The following is a 19,815-nucleotide window of genomic DNA, read 5'->3' as shown; positions in this document are numbered from 1 at the left end:
GGAAATCTGGGGGAAACTAGTACATGCACATAAAATTGTACCTAAAGAAGGACTTTGGTTCATAATGATGGGAAAATGTTATGTTCTTAGGAGCAATTTATATTTCTTGGCAATATCACATTTTTCAGATTTCAAGCATCTATCATGATAGTGAATATTGGCTAATTGAAAGGTAGTTATGTTGGCAATAGTTTTTTCCTCTTCTTTATACTGCCCCAAACTCACGTTTCTGGGTGGTTCACAACAAAGCAAACAGAACAGAAAGTTGCCGGAAATCATTTATTAAATAATCCATATTTAAACGCATAACAGTATTGTAGAGATTAGCTTGATGATCCATGTTAGTCCATAATAAGGATAATCAAGTCTTCTAACTTCTAAACCCTGCTAACTGGGCAAAGAGGCACCTTTTTAATGTGGTGATTCTCTTTATTTAGCAGGGGGAGAGTAACTGGCCTTATCCACCCCCAGCACAGTATTTCCAGTGACTGTTGCTGGTGTCTGTCTTATGTTTCTTTTTAGATTGTGAGTCTTTTGGGGACAGGGAGCCGTCTTATCTATCTATATATTTAATTTTCTGAGGCATACCCATGACTAATCCCATGCATGGCAGCTCTCGCGAGAGTTTGGAGAGCTGCTGGATAGGCTAGCCATGGGATGGGTGGGAGGGAAAAAAATGGCTGCAGTGGCTGGCCAGCTGACTGGCGTGGGGGGGTGGGAATGGCACTGAGAAAACAGCAATGGGCGGAAGGAGGCGGTGGGGATGGATGGGGGAGGAAGGATGTAGCAATGGGTGGGCGGGCGACAAAGGAGGTGGCAGCGGACGGGGGAAAGAACAAGGCAGAAACGGGGCGGGGGGAGGCGGTGACAGGCGACAAACTAGAGGGACAGATGCTCTGCGCCCAGCCCAGTAGTTTATTATTTCTCAGTGTAAACTGTTTTGGAAACTTTTGTTGAAACTTTTGTTGAAATTTCCATTGAAATCAATGAGACTCAGTTATGCCTTACTGTACACAGGTCCCTGACCTCTAAGTGGAATTCATTTCTTATACAAAGCAGTATATAAATATTTGTTGTTGTTGTTCATATGCATTGGTTTCCACTTGGTTCCAGGTACAGCAATGGTTAGAGAAGTTTAGAAATATCTCTGGGACACTGTTAAATACATTTTGTACCTTGACTTAGTATCCTCTTTTTATGCCACTTTCTTCAACACTACGTATTGCACTTGTAAGACATAATGAAATAAAAAGGTTAAGTCGGGGATGGGGAATGACAACTTCATCAAACAATCTAAACTGCCCCCACCCCCTGCAAATTGTGTCTTTTTTTCTTTGACTCCACTGTGTTCCATTTTACACATACTAAACTGCATGTGACTTGAAACAAAATGCTTGCTTAATCCCTGTGTAGCAGAATGCAGTGGTTACCTTGTATCACTAATTGAGTAGTACAACTTTCTCCTATCACTAAGCTTGTGAATAGTCTTCTAAAATACCTGTGTAGCTATATCTACCACTTTTTTGCATGGGCGGACGTAAACTGCTATAAAACATTGCAGGCGGGGGATTATTCTCATTTTGTAAGGCTTGTGCGTCATGCTGTCTTTGTCAGTTAAATCTAAATAGTTATAACTTCCTTTACATTTCTCCTTCAGGCTTGAGTTTGTAGAAATTGGCTTCTGTGCTCAGTTTAAGTCTGCTCTTGAAAAATAGCTACAGGCTATTATCCCCTTTAAAATTTCAGAGCTGTTCACAGCTCTGTACACTAATTGTCATACCTCTCAAAGGCTGAAGTCTACTCTTAAAGAAAAGGGGAACAGGTTTTTAATTCTTTAAAAAAAGAATCCAGCTCTCACTCATCCCTGACTCTGTAATTCCCTTGCCACTGTAGCCCCATTCAGACATTATGGGGGTATGTGTGGGTGTGGGTGTGTGTTTTCAGATGTCTATGTAGTGGTATATGTGTTTGTATGAGTGACTGTACCTGTGTTCATTTTAAATGTGAACCTGGTTGTAGACCAAAGGTGGGGTGTAAATTAGACTAAATAAAAGAGATAATCTTGCTACAATCGATCAGGGTTGTTAATTTCCATTGAAATCAATGAGACTCAGTTATGCCTCACTGTACACAGGTCCCTGACCTCTAAGTGGACTTCATTTCTTATACAATAATCATAATGCTGCTCCTCATTATGGTATGCCTCATTCTGAGGTGTTTCATCACTAATTTTAGAGTGTAGTATTATAGTGAAAGCACAGTCTTCCTCCATGCCCGTGAGTAAGACAGACTAACCTTTTTGTTTGGAAGAATTAACTATCCTATTACTTTGGGAAACTAAAATGGAAGTCACTCAGGTTTAATCAGGCTGACTTTCTTTTACATTGCAGTTAAATGTATAACAAATACAGTAATGTTTTAATGTGACAAAAGCAAAGTCTGAAACTTGGAGCTATTTTGATTTCTCACTTCTATGGCTTGCATTTAGGCTTACCATATTTCATACACTTTAATGTCTGAGTACTCACCAAAGTTTAATCAAACTATCCTGTTACTGTGATTGTGAGGGACAAAGGTCGTAGGCCACAACCCTGTAAGGGAAAAGTCCTATGCAAAGACAAAAACAATGAAGGAAAGCAAGGCAACAGACTAGATGTTCTTCATTGCTGTGGGTAACTCTTGTGGTTGAACTCATTTGAAAATGTTTTAAGGGAATCCTAGTTGTCAAAGACAACATGTAAAGGTTAGCTTCATATATTGTGTCAATACTTCATGGCAGAACGGTGCACATTTGTAGATGTTGGAGGAGAAAATGTGTCCAATTTTAACTAGAGAGCAGTTCATCCATGTACTAGATGTTCTTTTTGGTTTGGCTTTTTTTTTTTTTTTTAAAGTAACTGAATTCCTGGTAGGAGAGTGGAGCAGCATGAAGGTGATCTGAAAGAAGGATCAAGATTATGCAGAAGATTGTCTGACTGTGCCATGCCAGTCTGTTGCACTGCCAGTTGGCTGCATTGCCACATGCTTCTCAGCTTTATATGCCAGAAACTTGGAGGGGAAATCCACAGAGTGTTGGATTTCCTTGTAACTTCCTGGTGGGGAGGCCCTAATGGCTGGTTTTAAGATAACACACGTGGACTTAGTTGTTAACATTTTAAAACTGCAGGCCATTCTAAGTCCTACTGACTAATTGCTTCTATAGCAATTAAAAGTACCATTGCGCACACATGACATGTTGTGAATCCTGTTTTTTAAAGTTTCCTACATTTTAAAACTGTTTCCTTATTTTATCTCTGCTAGAATGGAGAACTTTCTAGTTTGCAGAAATAAGTAACAGATGCTTGATTAGAAGAGCTAGCAAATATTGCTTCTTAACTTCCACATGGAAAAGAAACTCAGCTAGAACTTTGAATTTGGCAGGAGAGAGAAATTTAATTTTGCTTTGGATATGTAGCAGTTTCCAGTTCTTGTAGTATTTGTTTTGGCAACGTGACCCAATTGTCCAGCATATACTTTAATGAATAGCATTGCATGTTATGCAGTAATCCCTACTAGTTCTATTTAGTGACATCACTGCTGCCTATTTAAAATTTAGTCACTGAGCACTAGTTATACAAGCACAATATAACTGAAGATTTTCAGTTTCCTAATTGTCAGGAATTTCCATTTTTAATGAAATTCCTTATGGTAGTTCTTGACAATATCTGGTGTACTATCTGCTTGCTGCACATACAGCAAATGCCTGAATGAATAAATAAATACTTCGTTGCTCAGTTCTCCTTACTGTTTGCTGAGGTTGATATTTTTAAGTTTCTATTAAAATATCTTCTTGGTTGCAAAAAGTGAAAGGAGCCATTTATCTCCTAGTAGCAACATAAAAAAATAATTATTTAATGACGTTTGCTTTTTCTTCTTCTGTTTTCCAGGAAGACCCAAATAACATTAATGCATTAAAAAAGAAAGAGCAACACAGTAGCAATGGGGATGAAAAGTCACAAAGCATGGAGACCCTACCTCCAGGTATTGAAATACTATTAATCTTACACTGAAAAGCAAGGACTGGCAGTGAAGATTAACATCTATAACAAGGATTGAAAATGTGTTTAGCACTGTGAATGACATAGAGCATAAAGGGGGAAGAAACATTTTATAGCTTTGATAGTTAAGATGGTGGTTCCATTCTAGTGATCAAATGCAGGAGCCTTTAAAGGAAGAATGACATATTGTTTGATAAGCTCTTTTGCCAAATGTGCTGGTGCTGATATATAATTGTGGTGGTAGATAGAGCCTTTATTACAGTCATTGACCAGATTAACAATAATCGTAGAATTTGCAGCAGAAAATAAGAGCCATCTCACTTAATTTTCACAGAGAAAGCTACAATCCTGAAAATTTCAGTGGCCAGCATCCAAACCACTGTTGCAACAAACAGGCAGCATACACTGCAAAGGAGGCAGGGGCGTAGGGAGCTTGGCCACGGTTGCAGGACAAAGTCCTCTGGCGGCTCCCCCGCCCACTAGGCTTTATCATCGCACGTGCAAAGCGTGCATGTGACTCAAGCCACATTGCTACATTTGACATTCGATGCAAAGGGGTGGGGCCAGTGCCGAGAACAGGGTCCATGAGCCCTGGCAAAACTTCCTTCTCAGCAGTCAGCAGTTCGTGGAATCGCTGACTGGGAACTCCTTTCCCTGTCTTCTCAAGGGGGCAGGGAAAGGAGCTCCCAGTCAGCAATTCCACGAAACGCTGACTGGAGAAGGGAAGATCTGCCGAAGCTGACGGGCTCTGTTCTCAGCATTGGCGCCACACCCTTGCATCTGATGTCAGACAAAGGGGTGAGTCCAATACCACCAAATGGACCCTCTCCCCAGTCAGTGTTTCATTGAAATGCTGGCAGGCTGGACTCTCCCCCCCCCCCCGCTGCTGCCCCAGCACAGCCAGCGTTTCAGTGAAACACTGGTTGGAGAGGAGCGGGCATGCCTTGCGCTACCAGTTGGCAAGCACTTCATATGCCAGCTGAATGCAGGAGGGGGCATGGGGCACCCTGGCTGAGGAAGACAAGATGCCTTGGTGGCTCCCCCGGACCCTGGTGGGCAGGGGACTGTTGCCCCCCTTGCTCCACGGTCCCTGTGCCCCTGAAAGGAAGGATGATTTTTGCTTATTCCCTTCCCTCTGTAACCTGCTGTGACTCGCAAAATTATGACCCTGAAGGTGACACAGACATACTTTTGGTAGTCACCATTGGCTATAGAGGGAAGGGGAGATTGATGAAATCATCCATCCCATGTAGTGCATGTGCAGCATTCCTATGGATGGTGGCCAGTATGTTTCTTATCTAGATGCTGATTGTCGTGATTGTGGGGGGAGACCTGAAATGGCAGCATTTCCTAAAGGTTCAGGTAGCCTAGAGAAGTTATCTAAAAACGGTAAAAACCAACTGTGATTCATGTCTTATTTTAGAGAGTAAACCACTCATGATGAATCCTTAGCATTAATAAATACCAAGTATTTTTTTCCCCTGGCGATTGTGAAGACTTTGCTATTGAGAGAGGGCTTGCCATGTTTCTCATCATGCCCAGAGCTGTCTCTGAAAAACCAGTGTGCCGCTAGTCATATACTTGGCTATTTTGGAGTGGCTGTGGCAAACCGTATGCAGCATTTAGTGGGCCTGCAGCCCAAAGTGAAATGCATGCACACACAACACAATAGCATGAAGTATCAAGAAGGTCATTTTATTTTATTATTAATCCTGGGAAGAGCGATAAAGTGCCCATCCTCTACAACTTATTTCCAGCTGATTATATGTTTTCTGTCTTTCTAATTTGTTCACGCTGAATCTGCTTTAAAATTTATTCTTTCATCCATGGTGACTCTGAGTTTCATAGCATTTTTTTGGTAGTTTGTTGATTTGGCAGATGGATTCCTAGTCTGACTTAGCATCTGCATGAAGGAAATGTTGTCATTTAAGAATCTAGCCAAAGACAGCCTTCAGTGGGCATGGGCAATTACAATACTTTGCAGATAACTACAGCTATTGACCTGTTGGAGTGACAGTTTGGCATATCCTTTTTTTTTTTTTTTACCTGTAAAAAATCTTTCTGGAAGCATCTTTGATGGGGAAGTAGTGACATATACCTACCTACTCTTTCTACTAATCTGGCAACAAAGATAATCTAATTGTATCATCTCTCTGAGTATTTTTAGTCTATTTTCCTGTGTGTAGTGTGACACTGATAGATGGGCAGTGGGTTTGACGTAAGCAATGTTCGTATTTATGCCAACTACCCACCCCTTGTGGCAGAATTGGAGCATCTACTCTTCCAAAATATAATGGTTGCGTTTGTGCTGTGATTTGCTTTTAGATTCCTGAAGTGTTGGGTTTCTGTGAGTCTGAGGAATCTTTAATTAGCAAAGCAGAGAGGTTTTATTGAGTTTCTCTGTTGAAAGGTTATAATCTGCAATACTCGTTTAGATCATGAACAAGTAGTAAAGAATATGGGCTTTTGCAAAACTATTAAATTTTAAAGGATAAATAGGATTATTGGCTTTCAGAATTCTTAACAGAACTCTTGAGGGCCTCACTGCAGTTTGTAAAGTGCGAGGATTATTGCTTACTGCATTAAGCAACGTTGGCTGTCGCAGGAGATAAAAACCTGAACTTCCCTAGCATCAGTTTAGAAAGATTTATTTCCAGCTTGGTAGATTTATTTGCTCCTGCCCATATGTGGTAGTATCATTCTTTTATATTGTGATAATTTATTATACGTTTCGATTGGAGCCTTGCAGTTTAGCATCTCAATAAAGTAGTAATTAATATACCTTAATCTTTCTGTCAACTTTTAAAGTGAAAAATATTCATAAAACCTATGTTGTGGCTAACAAAGGTTAAAACAAATTCAAGCCCCTTTATAACTGCTACTTCCTGCTTGGCTGCTTTCCCAGCACAGGCTATTCAATTTACATCCTGATAATAAAGAATCTAAACATTGCGCGCTCTCTCTCTCTCTCTCTCTCTCTCTCTCTCTCTCTGTAATATTGATTATCTTCAATGGTGTTCTATCACTTATTTCTTTCTCCTGTTTAAAATCTATTCATTTCTGTTGCTGTTGGGTTAGAGCAGGCTACCTTTACCTAAGATCTAGCCCTGCAGGTGTAGGGACTAGATCATTGGGCCAAAGAATATACTAGAAGAGATGTGGAGAGTTAATATAATTGTTCCTTTAACAGTTCAGGTTCTTTTCCAGAAACATGCTCTTCAGAATGAGCAAATATGCTTTCTCTTCTCTCCAATATTTACAGTATCACCTTGCTGACATAACAAATCTGCAACTGGCAAGAACTGACCCAAATTTTCCTTTTTAAGTCTGTCAACCTGAATTCCAGGATGAATCAAGGCTTTTGAGCCTCCCTAGATGCAGTTAACTAGATGCCTAGTGCCTGAAGCAGTGTGAGTGAGCGTAGTTCCCTGTTGTATTAAAACTGTAGTTACATTTTCAGATTTGCTGACTTCACATCTGTAGTAGTTGAAGAATAGACTTCAAATCCAAACTGGAACAATAGTCCGTGTTGGTGTATAGGTATAAAGAGAGGCCTGCTGCATGTTATTGCAGCAGGCCTATATAAGATAAATATTGATACCTGTATTACATATTTGAGACTCTGGAATGGCTGTTATCCCTTTTGTATCTCTCATCTGTTGGCATAACTTGAGTAACTATTTTAGTATCCCTTCAGGCCTAATGCTGCTGCTACTAAATGCCAGGTCAATAAATGGGCAAAGGACTGCCATCTGGGATTTAATCCTGGATGAGCATGCTAACCTGGTATGTGTAATGGAGAAATGGTTGGATAAGAGGGAAGGGGTTAATTTCTCCCAGTTCTGTTCTCCAGTTTTCTGGATGCAGCAGTAGTCTCGACTTAGACAGCGAGAGGGCTAGCTGGTGGCGGGTAGCTAAAGTCCATAAAGATTCATAAGAATGGCCCTGCTGGATCAGGCACAAGGTCCATCTAGTCCAGCACCCTGTTTCACACAGTGGCCCACCAGATGCCTCTGGGGAGCCCACAGGCAAGAGTTACGTGCATGCCCTCTCTCCTGCTGTTGCTCCCCTGAGACTGGTATTCAGAGGTATCATGCCTCTGAGGCTGGAGGTGGCCCACAGCCACTGGACTAATAGCCATTTGTAGTGACCAGTCTCCCTTCCCTCTGGAGGGTTAACAGGAAGTGAACCCCTGTCCTGACTGACAGGCTGATGACCTCCAGGGCTCGACTTATCATTCCACCCGGTGGGTGGGACATGAGAGCTGTAGCAGGGAGTTGTGGGAAGAAGAAAGGAAGTCTCTGCTGGGAGTGCAGAGGACATGCAGCAACCAAGTTTGCTGAAGCCGGATGACTGTAGATCTTTAAAAGAGAGGAGTTCAGGGGGCTTGATTCTTATCAGGAGTTTGAGTTCAAGGAAAGAAAGCCAGGACTAGTGTTTCTAAAAAGCTGAAAGCCTCAGACAGAACTAGTCTGTAGTAAATGAATAAACAAAAATTCCCTGTTCTTTTTACAGACCTCTCCCAGCTTGGTTATAAACCCAAAAGGGGTAGGTGGATTTCTCTGGTGCAGAACACGTCTCAAATAGAGCTTGGCCAATTAATAATTAACTCTACGTGCAAGCAAAATGCCTGGGAGGGAAAGGTTTTTCTTTATTCTTGCTTGTTAACAAGGGGGAGTAAATTTTTGGTATTTGCCCAATACCCAGTTACAGAGAGACTGGACTAAATCACTCTAGTCCAACAGTTGGACCTCAGAAAGCCTTACGAGTGCTTGGTGGCAGAGAGATTAACCTACCAGAACCTTGGGGTTTACCAGAAACCTTCTCCCCCCACCCTTCCCCAATCTTCTTTGGCTTCCTGGGTTTTAAAAGTTAGACTAAACTCCAGGCAACTTAGAGGCGCAGAGGTGACTCATCGAGGAAGCCTTGTGTGCAGAGCTAGTTAGATCTGGGCAGTCAGTTAATCATTCACCTGGTTTCTGGCTGAGTCAGAGGGAAAGGGAAATTCCACTACCCACAATCTGCTACACCATTGATAGACCTATCCTCCATGAATTTGTCTGAGCCCCTTTTAAAGCCATCTCCCTGACCAGGCATTCTGTCCATATATTGCCAGATTTTGAGTGTTTGTACGCCCGTATGAATCTGCCAGGGCTCTTGGTTCATGTTGAGCACTGCTAGTGGCCCCGCCATTGACTGATATTTGGTTGGCGGGGACAAGAGGCAGGGCTTTTTCGACTGTGGTCACTCAGCTATGCAATGCCCTCCTAGAAGAATTTCACATTCTCTCCTTTAGGGTTTTAAAAAAATATCTCAACCTGTCTGTTTAGAGAGTGGCTTTAAAAATCTTTTAATGATGAATTGATGGACTCTTTATTTTATTTTTTATTGATTTGTTATTAATTGATTCAGTAGAGACCTGCAGTCCACAACTACTGCTAATCAAGATCTGTTGATTTCTGGATCTCATGTTAATAAAGTTATATTAAGAAGGATTCTCTTTGGATCTTGTCCATCTGAAATACTGGGAATGGATTTTTAAAAAGAACCCAAAGTTTTTTAAGTACATGCCTTGTATGAATATAGATGTTGATTTCTGTTGCATGGTAACTTGGGCCTTGAAAAATCACAGGTGCCAGGGAGCCAAGATATTCAGAGGAAGAGTTATTGAATAAAATCTTTTATTTGTCCCAGGCAACCCTGTTTTTGTTCAAAGTATGTTACTTGTAAAGGGGACAAATAAAAATTCATTTACCCCTTTCCCCTGCCCCACAGTGTCCATTACTAAGTCTAGTAATTTTGTCAAGTGTCTATTGTCTGGCTTCTAAATTTTTGGGCAGACTCCTAGATCCAAAGAAAATTGGCCAAGGCCTGTGGTAACTGTTAATAGAGAATTACCATGGTATAATAGCAAGAATTTGCAGTTCATGCCCTTTCTGCATCAGTGGCATTGCTTATACTATGAGGCAGACTGGGAAGACTGATCTGTCCTTTCAGCCAGCCAGGCCTCCATGCAACAGCAGTTGTAGTGTTCCTCTTCCACAGAGCCATTATTTACTTTCAGCTGTGTCATCTTAATATTCCCATTTATGTTCCAGTCTGTTGTGCAGGTGCTTGTCCTTAATCAGCAAGAAGTTTCAGACTGGGTGGCTGTATTAGTAGGGAATCCAGCTGCTGGTGTTCTTTCCATCTCCCATTGGTCCAGCCACAACTCTCAGTAACATGCTTCTCTGGAGTCTGCTCTTTCTTCATTTTGTGTTGCTGCCCTCAAATGCACAAAGCTACAGGCATAGTTTCTGGGTCTAAACCTGGGCACTTTCCAGGCTAGCTGCTCATCAGTATCAAAATGCCTCAATTCGGGCAAGTTGCATTCGAAACGTAAACAGTAGCGGGAGCAGTCTCGTAGCAATTAACAACCCGGGGAAAAAACAATTATTTTACGCTGGATATACGACATCCTAGCTCTATATCGCAGCGACTAAATTCAAAACAAGGAACTGGAAATGTGAGCAGTACCCTGCTGTCTGCCTAGGGACTGCGGTGTCACAACGCAGGAAGTGTGGAAGCACACTTCCAAGATACACCCTGACCCCGTTGTAGGGTCTAGTCTGGAAAGCATGTTAGAGAACCTAGTGGTTTCCATGCAGGTTTCAGCTACTATATTCTCCACTGTTGTAGAAAGTGTTTTATTGGGTATACTGGAAGCAAGGACTTCAGAATATTGACCACACATCTCAAGAGCTGTCACCATTGTCTTCAAAGGTGGAAGGCTATTTTTGTATTATTTTGCTTCACTGTGATCGAATGACACAACTGACATAACACAAGATTGGAGACTATCTAGAAATCTGTCCTTCCAGAGTAAAAATACAAAACAAGGACCCACTTAACCTCTTCATGTTTGAGCATCCTTAGATGTGCTGTGTAACTGGGGGATGCCATTGGCATAGAACTAAAGTGAGTGGAAGAAGTCCTGTTGAATCAAATAGTTATCAAGTGCATCAGTAAACAGTTCCTAAGCCTAAGTACAGCGCAAACAGTAATTGTGCACATGTTTTAGATGCTGAAACTTGTTTTGATGCAAGTATGAAGCAGATTTTTTGTATTGCAAGCAAAGGTGTGAAACAGATTTTTTTTTATTGCTTTGTTCAGCCTGCTTCAGTTTAGTACATGAATCAGTAAAGGTAAAATAATAGCTAGGTTTAAGCAGATTTAGCTGCATTGAAGTCTGCTGAAGTTTAAATCAAGGAGCTTTTAACTTCAGCAGCTTAAGTCAATATTAAGCAAAGGTGCTTTGGGTTTTTTAAATCTCTGTATCAACTGTTTTGGTGTGTGTGTGCTTTATAACAAAGCACACAGTACAACTTGAAACAGAGAGGGAAATATGTCCTGTGCTTAGAATTGCCAGCATTTGATTATTATCTTGCTTTGCACAGATTCATTGTATGACTGGAAAAGAACCCTTTGAGTTTCTCTGAAGGAAAGGTGGCCTTCCTGGGATTTTGAGACTTGTTTGCAAAATACAGATTGCTTATAAGAGAACCAGGACTTGCTTTTGAATCTAATACCATGTTTTCTTTCTTAGGAAAAGTTAGGTGGCAAGACTTTGATCAAGAAGCTTATGTTGGGGTTACTATGGTCAGAGCTGGACAAGACCCATATGCCCGTAATAAGTTTAATCAAGTGGAGAGTGATAAACTGCGAATGGACAGAAGTGTTCCAGATACAAGACATGATCAGTAAGTACTGCATTGCTGTATAAATCGGTTTCCTGTACTACTTGGTCCTTAAGCTGAACAGTCTGTACTGACAAACGAGGCAAGTACAGCAAACAGCTGTCAGGAATTCAGTTGTCATAGTAAAGCTGTAAGGATTTTGGTTGTCATTATGTGATAGCCATCATAGTAAGTGCCTGAATTCTGTTTATACTTTTCTATCCTGCTGTTCCCAACTGAGTTACGTTGATGGATAGTGCTGAATGACAGTACTATAACAATACAGAACTACAAAGGGGTGAATTATTCAGTGTGTATGAGATCTTTTGACTTGCAATATGCTACAAATGCTTGTGAAAATACAAGATAGTCAACATCTTCTACACTTCATGTTAGCTAGAAATGAAAAAGGTGTGCTGAAATGTGTTTGGTTCTTGCTGAGAACCCTTACAAGTAGCTGGAAGAACCAGACTGCCTCATCTGTTTTTCTTATGCAGGATACAGTACAGTAAAGTGTGTGCCCTCAAGTCGATTTTGACTCCTGGAGCCCACAGAGCCCTGTGGTTTTCTTTTGGTAGAATACAGGAGGGGTTTACCATTGCCTCCTCCCATGCAGTATGAGATGATGCCTTTCCGCATCTTCCTATATCACTGCTGCCCAATATAGCACCAGCGAGGATACGAACCGGCAACCTTCTGCTTGTTAGTCAAACATTTCCCTGCTGTGCCACTTAGGGTGACAATACAGTACAGTAGGCTGCTGAAAAAGAGTTGCGGAAGAAACATTTATTCCCTTGATGGGTGCATTATATCTCCACAAAATGCAACTAGCAGTGGTAAGGGAGTGATGCAAGTGTCCTGTGCACTAGATTCCAGAGTACACACTGGATGGACTGGAACAGAAATGTGACATATGAAACTTGTATGCTAGGTAAAGTGGTGCACTAGTGTGTGTTTGCTCTTTTTTCCAACATGAATTTGAGCCACTGGCTCATCACTCATTCATTGTTCTGCTTCATATTTTGTGCTTCTATACTTTAAAAAATAATAACAACAGTGTAACTGACTTTAGAAGCATCCATGTTTGTCTGATCCCAGGATAGATAATTATTCTTGGTTGATATTAGCTGAGCTAGATAGACCAATGGTCTGACTTGGTATATGGCAGCTTCCTAATTTCTTGTAATAGCAGTAGGGCCTCTTGGTATCTCTCACAGAGAGAGAAGTAGGCTAAACACACACATTATTTAGGGCAGGGCTCCAGCTGTTGTTAGACTGCAACTCCAATCATTCCCAGTCATAATAGCCAATAGTTAGGGATGATGTAGTCCAACTGATAGAGAGCCAAGGTTGTGCGATCCTGACGTAGGGATTTATTCCTGGTGTCATGCTTAATAAAATTCAACAAAGTGTGTGTGAGAGAGAATACACTCATATGCATGTTCACGTGATGGTAAAATAAATTCTTTCCTACTAACTAGCAAGATGTCTGACTAAAGCAAAATAACCTGCTCAAACTTGAAAGTAAAGCTGTAGATTCTGTATATATATATGTGTGTGTGTGTTAGGTATGAGAGAGACTGTTACATTATCATGCAATGCTTTTTGGCTATACATTTATTTGTCTTAAACTCCCCTATGTGGTGGGGGTAGGAGTGACATACTGTCAGAGATTGGCTTTGGGGGAGTCGATTGGTGATATATTAATCAGTGAGCATTTGAATTCTAAAGCTTGAAGAGCAGAAAGTTTTTAAAGGTATGGACTGGTGGCGTTCATGCATATTATTTATTTATTAGAAACATTTAATATACCGCCCACTCCAAAGACTCCAGGCGGTATACAATTACATGTAAATAAGGTAACATTAAAAATTACGATCAAATTTACAAAACACACACACATATGCACCCACAGGTTAAAATAGATAATGGAAAGGAAATAGAGTAAACTACGGGGCAAATGCCCGGCAGAAAATAAAGGTCTTCAGTAAAAATTTAAAGACCAGTAAAGAGGGGGCTAGACGAATTTGAAGAGGAAGATGCATATGACAGAATGGTTAAGTGTAGAAGGAAAATTCTTAGGTGAAATGAATCGGCTCACTAATAAAATCCCTGGGTGGCTGATAAAAGGTACATATAGAAGAACTTGTCTGCCTTTTAAATGGGATATTTTTGTGGTGCTTCTGTGTCTGTTGCTTTCTGAATAAGGTGGTAGGTTAGCTGCATCACAGGGCTCAACAATCCCCAAATGGCAGCTCAACATGGCAGCTGGAAATGTAAGCATAGTGCCTGAGCTAGGTAATGGAGGAGTGACCAAGCAAGGTGGGGCAGGTTGCTCCCTCCTCCTGATGGTGTCGGTCCCTTGCCTGCCTGAGGCAGATGGATGTGACCAGGCAGTGGAGAGAGCAACCTGCCTCCCACCTTGCTTGCTCACTTCTCCTGGTCACATCTGTCACCTGCCTGAGGCAGATGGACATGACCAGGAGAAGTCAGCAAGCAAGGCAGAGAGTCTGCCCTCTCCCTTGGAATGGAGGTCATTGCTGGGAGTGAATGATGAGCCCACTCATGTCCCCATGGAGTAGAGAATAGGTTGGCTCCTCCATTTTTGGCTGGCTCCTAGAATTGGTCAAAATTTCAGTTAGTAGCTGTAACATGCTGATTAGGTCAAATCTAATCAGGACGCTCTCTTCCCCATTCCCAAATATGTGATTGAAAATAGGAATGAGTGTATTCGCGATAGAATTCAAATGCCACTTTCCCAGCTCCGAACAATGAATTTCCTTGGAAATCTGCTGGCCAAATAGAAGTCCACCCTGTTCCATGTGTAATCTTACAATTCAGTATTTTCTTTTTGATACAATCTAGACCTGAATGTTGTTGCACATATGTTTGTTTATAGTTCCACTGCATTGTGGATTTTTTTAGTCCTAACACTTCATAAACTCTTGTATATGCATATTTCTTCACTTGTTACATTGTATCATGGCAGTCTTGAAGCTGCACAGTCACTGAGTCATTCTTGCAAGTGCATTTTGCAAGATTAAAGGCTTTAAAATATTGTGTGATTATGCAATCAATGCTTATTGATAAATGTAACAGAACTGAAAATGTTCAAAGTGAACAGGCGGTGGGTCCTTTGAACACTGTCAGAGTTTTCACAGGATTTGATTATTGAGCTTCTTTGCTTATGCTGTAGATGCTTCCCATGTCCCAGCAGCCTGTATTAACTATTTAAAAAAAAAATCATGAATAGGTATTGCATATGGAGGAAGGATTGATTCTCTCCCCGCCCCTTTAGTTTGCCAAGGGAACTGTTGTGCAAACTGGGCAGGAAATGAAACTTGCACCTAGAATTGATGTAGAACAAGCTTTGAGGTGGTCTGGGCTGGTGGTGGTGGTGGAGGAGGTGGAGGAAGAGATAAGGAGGTGCAGAGGTGATAGTTGGGAGCTAATTTACAAGGTATGGGAGAATGCAGTTTTTTCCGTTTTGAAGCACTTAATCAAAATTACACTTACTCTTAAACTACATGCATCTAAGGTAAAGTGTGCCGTCAAGTCAATTTCAACTCCTGGTGCCCACAGAGCCCTGTAAGTTTTTTTGGTAGAATACAGGAGGGGTTTACCATTGCCTCCTTACGCGCAGTATAAGATGATGCCTTTCAGCATCTTCTTATATCGTTGCTGCCCGATATAGTACCAGTGGGGATTTGAACCGGCAACCTTCTGCTTGTTAGTCAAGCATTTCCCCTCTGCACCACTTAAGGTGGGACATGCATGCAGTTTAAATGTGTTTTGTTTCAAGCTTGAAAATGAAACACAGAATGCTCAAAACATTTTGTTGAAACAGCGGCAGAGCCGAAACAGACTCAAAACGTTTCGAGTATTTTGGCCATGGGCAATTCAAAACACTCAATTGTTCCCCATGTGTAGCTCCTAGGGACACCCAAGTGGGTTGGGGGGTAGGGCATGATGGGTGCTATATACCACCCAACCCTCAAAAGAAACTGGCAAACGGGTGATTTCTAACAAAGTTTTAACCTTTCTCCCAAACCTCCATAGGATCCTCTGGGGAAAGATTAAAAACTGGTTAAAAATCGCCCACTTGCCCATTTCTTTTGTGGGTTGGGTGGAAGGTAACACCCATCATACCATATCCCAAGTCACTTTGGTGTCCCTAGGAGTTACACATAGGAAAGAATGGGGCGTTTTGAATTGCCCATTGTTCCTTATGGCCAGAACAAGCAGAATGCACAGTTTTGCAACCCTGCCTTGAAAAACACTGCAGAAGCACATAGTAAAAGGGAATCTGTCCTTTCTGACATGGAACACACATTTCAAAGACAGCCCCAAAATGGCCAAAACAAAGAGTCACTGATAGGGGTGTCCATTGAACCGCACAGCTGTGGTCTGGCACTGTGGAGGGGGTTCCTTTAAGGGCGGCGAGGGTTTACTTACCCCTCCTGCCACTTGTCCCCCTCCAGCGCTCGTATTTACTGTAGAAATTGGGGCGGCAGGATACCTCCCTGCCGCCCCTTCTTGCTGCTCAATGCAAAAGGCTCCGACAAGCCTTCTGCGTGCGCGCACTTCACGTCTCCCTGACGCCGGAGGCCCGGTCTACCCAGCCTCGGCCCCTGCTGGCGGGTAGACGGGCCTCTGGCGTCGGGGAGACGTGAAGCTCGCGTGTGGCGTGCGCAGAAGGCTTGTCGGAGCCTTTTGCATTGAGCAGCAAGAAGGGGTGGCAGGGAGGTATCCTGCTGCCCCAATTTCTACAGTAAATACAAGCGCTGGAGGGGGCAAAGCGGTGGGAGGGGTAAGTAAATCCTCCCCGCCCTTAAAGGAACCCCCTCCACCTGAACCGGTCTGGAGGCCTTTAAAATGGCCTCCGGACCAGTGTGGACCCATCCCTAGTCACTGACTCAGAATCCACTGTCAGCCACAGTGCCTGTGCTGCAGTAATATAATTGGCACAAGTTTTCTCACACACAATTGTAACTCCTTATGTTCCTACTAGCACTGCAACAGCTGTCGCAGCAACACCCTTAGCATAGCCATTTGCTCAACTACAGCAATTTCAGCCACATTTTGACTGAGTACACCTTGCAATGCAGATTGCAGAGCAGTGAGTGAAACACAAGTTACACTCAAGGCGAGACATGGAGCTCATCACAGCAATTGCCAAGAAATATTATACACTCTCACACACAGTCCATTTCTTGCCGCAACACTATCTCACAAACTCAAGAAAGACAAACAGACACCCTAGTTCTGCCTTTGTCAATCTGCAATCCAGCAAAAACAAATAGTTATAGCAGCAGTAGCACAGCAACCATATTATACTCAGTGCTGAGAAAAGAAAACCACAGAATCAAACCTTCCTTGATTCTTTCTCCTCTCCTGTGGTAAGGGCTCTCTGTGTCTCCCAGTCCCTTTGAATACATTTTGAAATTTCCTCCAAAAGTGTTCCCCCCTCCCTACAGCCAATGGGGCACATTTGCACAAGCCAACACTTGATTTGGATGCTAACAAGCCAGCCAAGAAGCAAGGAGATTACAAGCCAGTTGGAAGCCAGTACCAGAAAAACAATCAACAAGGGCAAAAAGCAGCCTGACAAAATGGCGCTTAAAACACTTGAAAGGTTTAGAATTGAAATGGGGTCATTCCGTTTTAAAACTCAAAACAAGCCCTTTATTTTAAGGGCATTTTGTTTCGAGCTCGAAACACTCAAAAAAGCCCGTTCTGAACTTGAAATATTTTGCACATCCCTAGTTTAAACGTTCTTGCTGGCCCTGGCAAAAATTGAAGTTTTATTTCTCCTCCATTGAACTCTTGCCATAGTTGTCTTGAGGCTCTGTATCATTTAGAAGTCTGGAGAACATTCATCACTTGATGCAGAAGATGGAGTCTAAGACAAGTAAAAAGCAAGGGGAGTTGGAGTATCAAATCTTGCCTCCATGTTGCTGGAGCAGTGTGCTTGTTAGATTGCCAGATTACACTTCTTGAACCAAATACTTACAGATGTTCTGTAATCCGCAACGTTTGAAAGAACTTTTTAGTATGACATTCTCCACATTAGCTATCAAATCATCGCTAGTATTGCCATCTTTTGAATCTTGTATCTAAGAGTTTTGCATCAGAGTGAATTGAGTGTAATGGTATTTTAAAATGCTTCACTTATTTTGCAAGAAAGAGGCAGTACTTCTTAAGAATATTTTCTTCCCTGCCTAACTTCCAATTTTCCCCTTTCAGACTTGAATAGGACCAGTGGGGGTGGGAGAATTCTCATGTTCTCCCTCACACCCCCTGCAAATTTTCTGTGTTCCTCATGCATGTCACCCCTTCCTGACACACTTTCACATTTCTGGTTGTGGACACTGGAGTTTCAGTATTGATGATGTGGCAGACCCCACTGAAGCATACGTGAACAGAGCTAGAAAGACTTGGGTGTAGTGTGCTAATTACAAGTTTTTCATGCTTCTGGAATATCTAAAGGTAGAACATTACAGGGCTTTCTTCTCTCCAATGGGACCTGTTGTCCTGTTTGCTGGAATAGGGGTGGATATAGTCTAGTATTTGGGATGAATTTCATACCCGTGATCTAACTCAACACTTAAAACACAAAGTTGATACACTTTCTAGAAGCTGAAGAGTCCAGGAGAGAGATCTTGGGGTTGTGGTGGACAGCTCGTTGAAAGTGTCGATTCAATGTCCAGCTGCTGTGAAAAAGGCCAATTCCATGCTAGGGATCATTAGGAAGAGGATTGAAAATAAAACTGCTAATATTATAATGCCCTTATACAAAACTATGGTTCGGCCACACTTGGAGTATTGCATACAATTCTGGTCACCATACCTAAAGGACATTGTAGAACTGGAAAAGGTGCAGAAGAGGGCAACCAAGATGATCAGAGACCTAGAGCACCTTTCTTATGAGGCAAGGTTAAAACACCTGGGGCTTTTTATTTTTGAAAAAAAGATTGAGGGGAGACATGATAGAGGCCTATAAAATCATGTGTGGTGTGGAGAAAGTGGATAGAAATTTTTCTCCCTTGCACATAACACTAGAACCAGGGGTCATCCAATGAAATTGATTGACATGAAATTTAGGAGCAACAAAAGGAAGTGCTTTTTTCACACACTGCATAATCAACTCTAATCGATCTCTGCCACAAGATGTGGTGACAGCCAACAACCTGGGTTGCTTTAAGAGGGGTTTGGATAATTTAATGGAGGAGAGGTCTATCAGTGGCTACTAGTCGGAGGGCTATAGGCCACCTCAATGAGTCACCTCTGTGCCTCTGAGTTTCCTGGGGTTTAGTCTAACTTTAAAAACCCAGGAAGCCAAAGAAGATTGGGGTGGGGTGGGATGGGAGAGAAGGTTTCTGGTAAACGCCAAGGTTCTGGTAGGTTAATCTCTCTGCCACCAAGCACTCATAAGGCTTTCTGAGGTCCAACTGTTGGACTAGAGTGATTTAGTCCAGTCTCTCTGTAACTGGGTATTGGGCAAATACCAAAAATTTACTCCCCCTTGTTAACAAGCAAGAATAAAGAAAAACCTTTCCCTCCCAGACATTTTGCTTACACGTGGAGTTAATTATTAATTGGCCAAGCTCTATTTGAGACGTGTTCTGCACCAGAGAAATCCCCCTACCCCTGTTGGGTTTATAACCAAGCTGGGAGAGGTCTGTAAAAAGAACAGGGAATTTTTGTTTATTCATTTACTACAGACTAGTTCTGTCTGAGGCTTTCAGCTTTTTAGAAACATGAATCCTGGCTTTCTTTCCTTGAACTCAAACTCCTGATAAGAATCAAGCCCCCTGAACTCCTCTCTTTTAAAGATCTACAGTCATCCGGCTTCAGCAAACTCGGCTGCTGCATGTCCTCCGCACTCCCAGCAGAGACTTCCTTTCTTCTTCCCACAACTCCCTGCTGCAGCTCTCATGTCCCACACACCGGGTGGAATGATAAGTCGAGCCCTGGAGGTCATCAGCCTGTCAGTCAGGACAGGGGTTCACTTCCTGTTAACCCTCCAGAGGGAAGGGAGACTGGTCACTACAAATGGCTAT

General features: G+C 42.2%; 1 protein-coding gene across 1 annotated transcript in view; it reads left to right on the top strand.

The window, feature by feature from the left end:
- The window catches only part of GALNT2 (polypeptide N-acetylgalactosaminyltransferase 2), a 105,138-nt gene that overhangs the window by 49,221 nt on the left and 36,102 nt on the right, over positions 1 to 19,815 (top strand). The window contains exons 2-3 of the mRNA XM_053298316.1: positions 3,927 to 4,020; positions 11,623 to 11,776. Coding sequence (XP_053154291.1) covers positions 3,927 to 4,020; positions 11,623 to 11,776 — 248 coding nt within the window. The remainder of the gene's footprint in view (positions 1 to 3,926; positions 4,021 to 11,622; positions 11,777 to 19,815) is intronic.

The sequence above is a fragment of the Hemicordylus capensis genome, chromosome 1 (assembly GCF_027244095.1).
Source record: "Hemicordylus capensis ecotype Gifberg chromosome 1, rHemCap1.1.pri, whole genome shotgun sequence".
NCBI lineage: Eukaryota > Metazoa > Chordata > Lepidosauria > Squamata > Cordylidae > Hemicordylus > Hemicordylus capensis.
The sequence above is the reverse complement of the archived record's forward strand: the minus strand, read 5'-3'. Positions and strand labels throughout refer to the sequence as shown.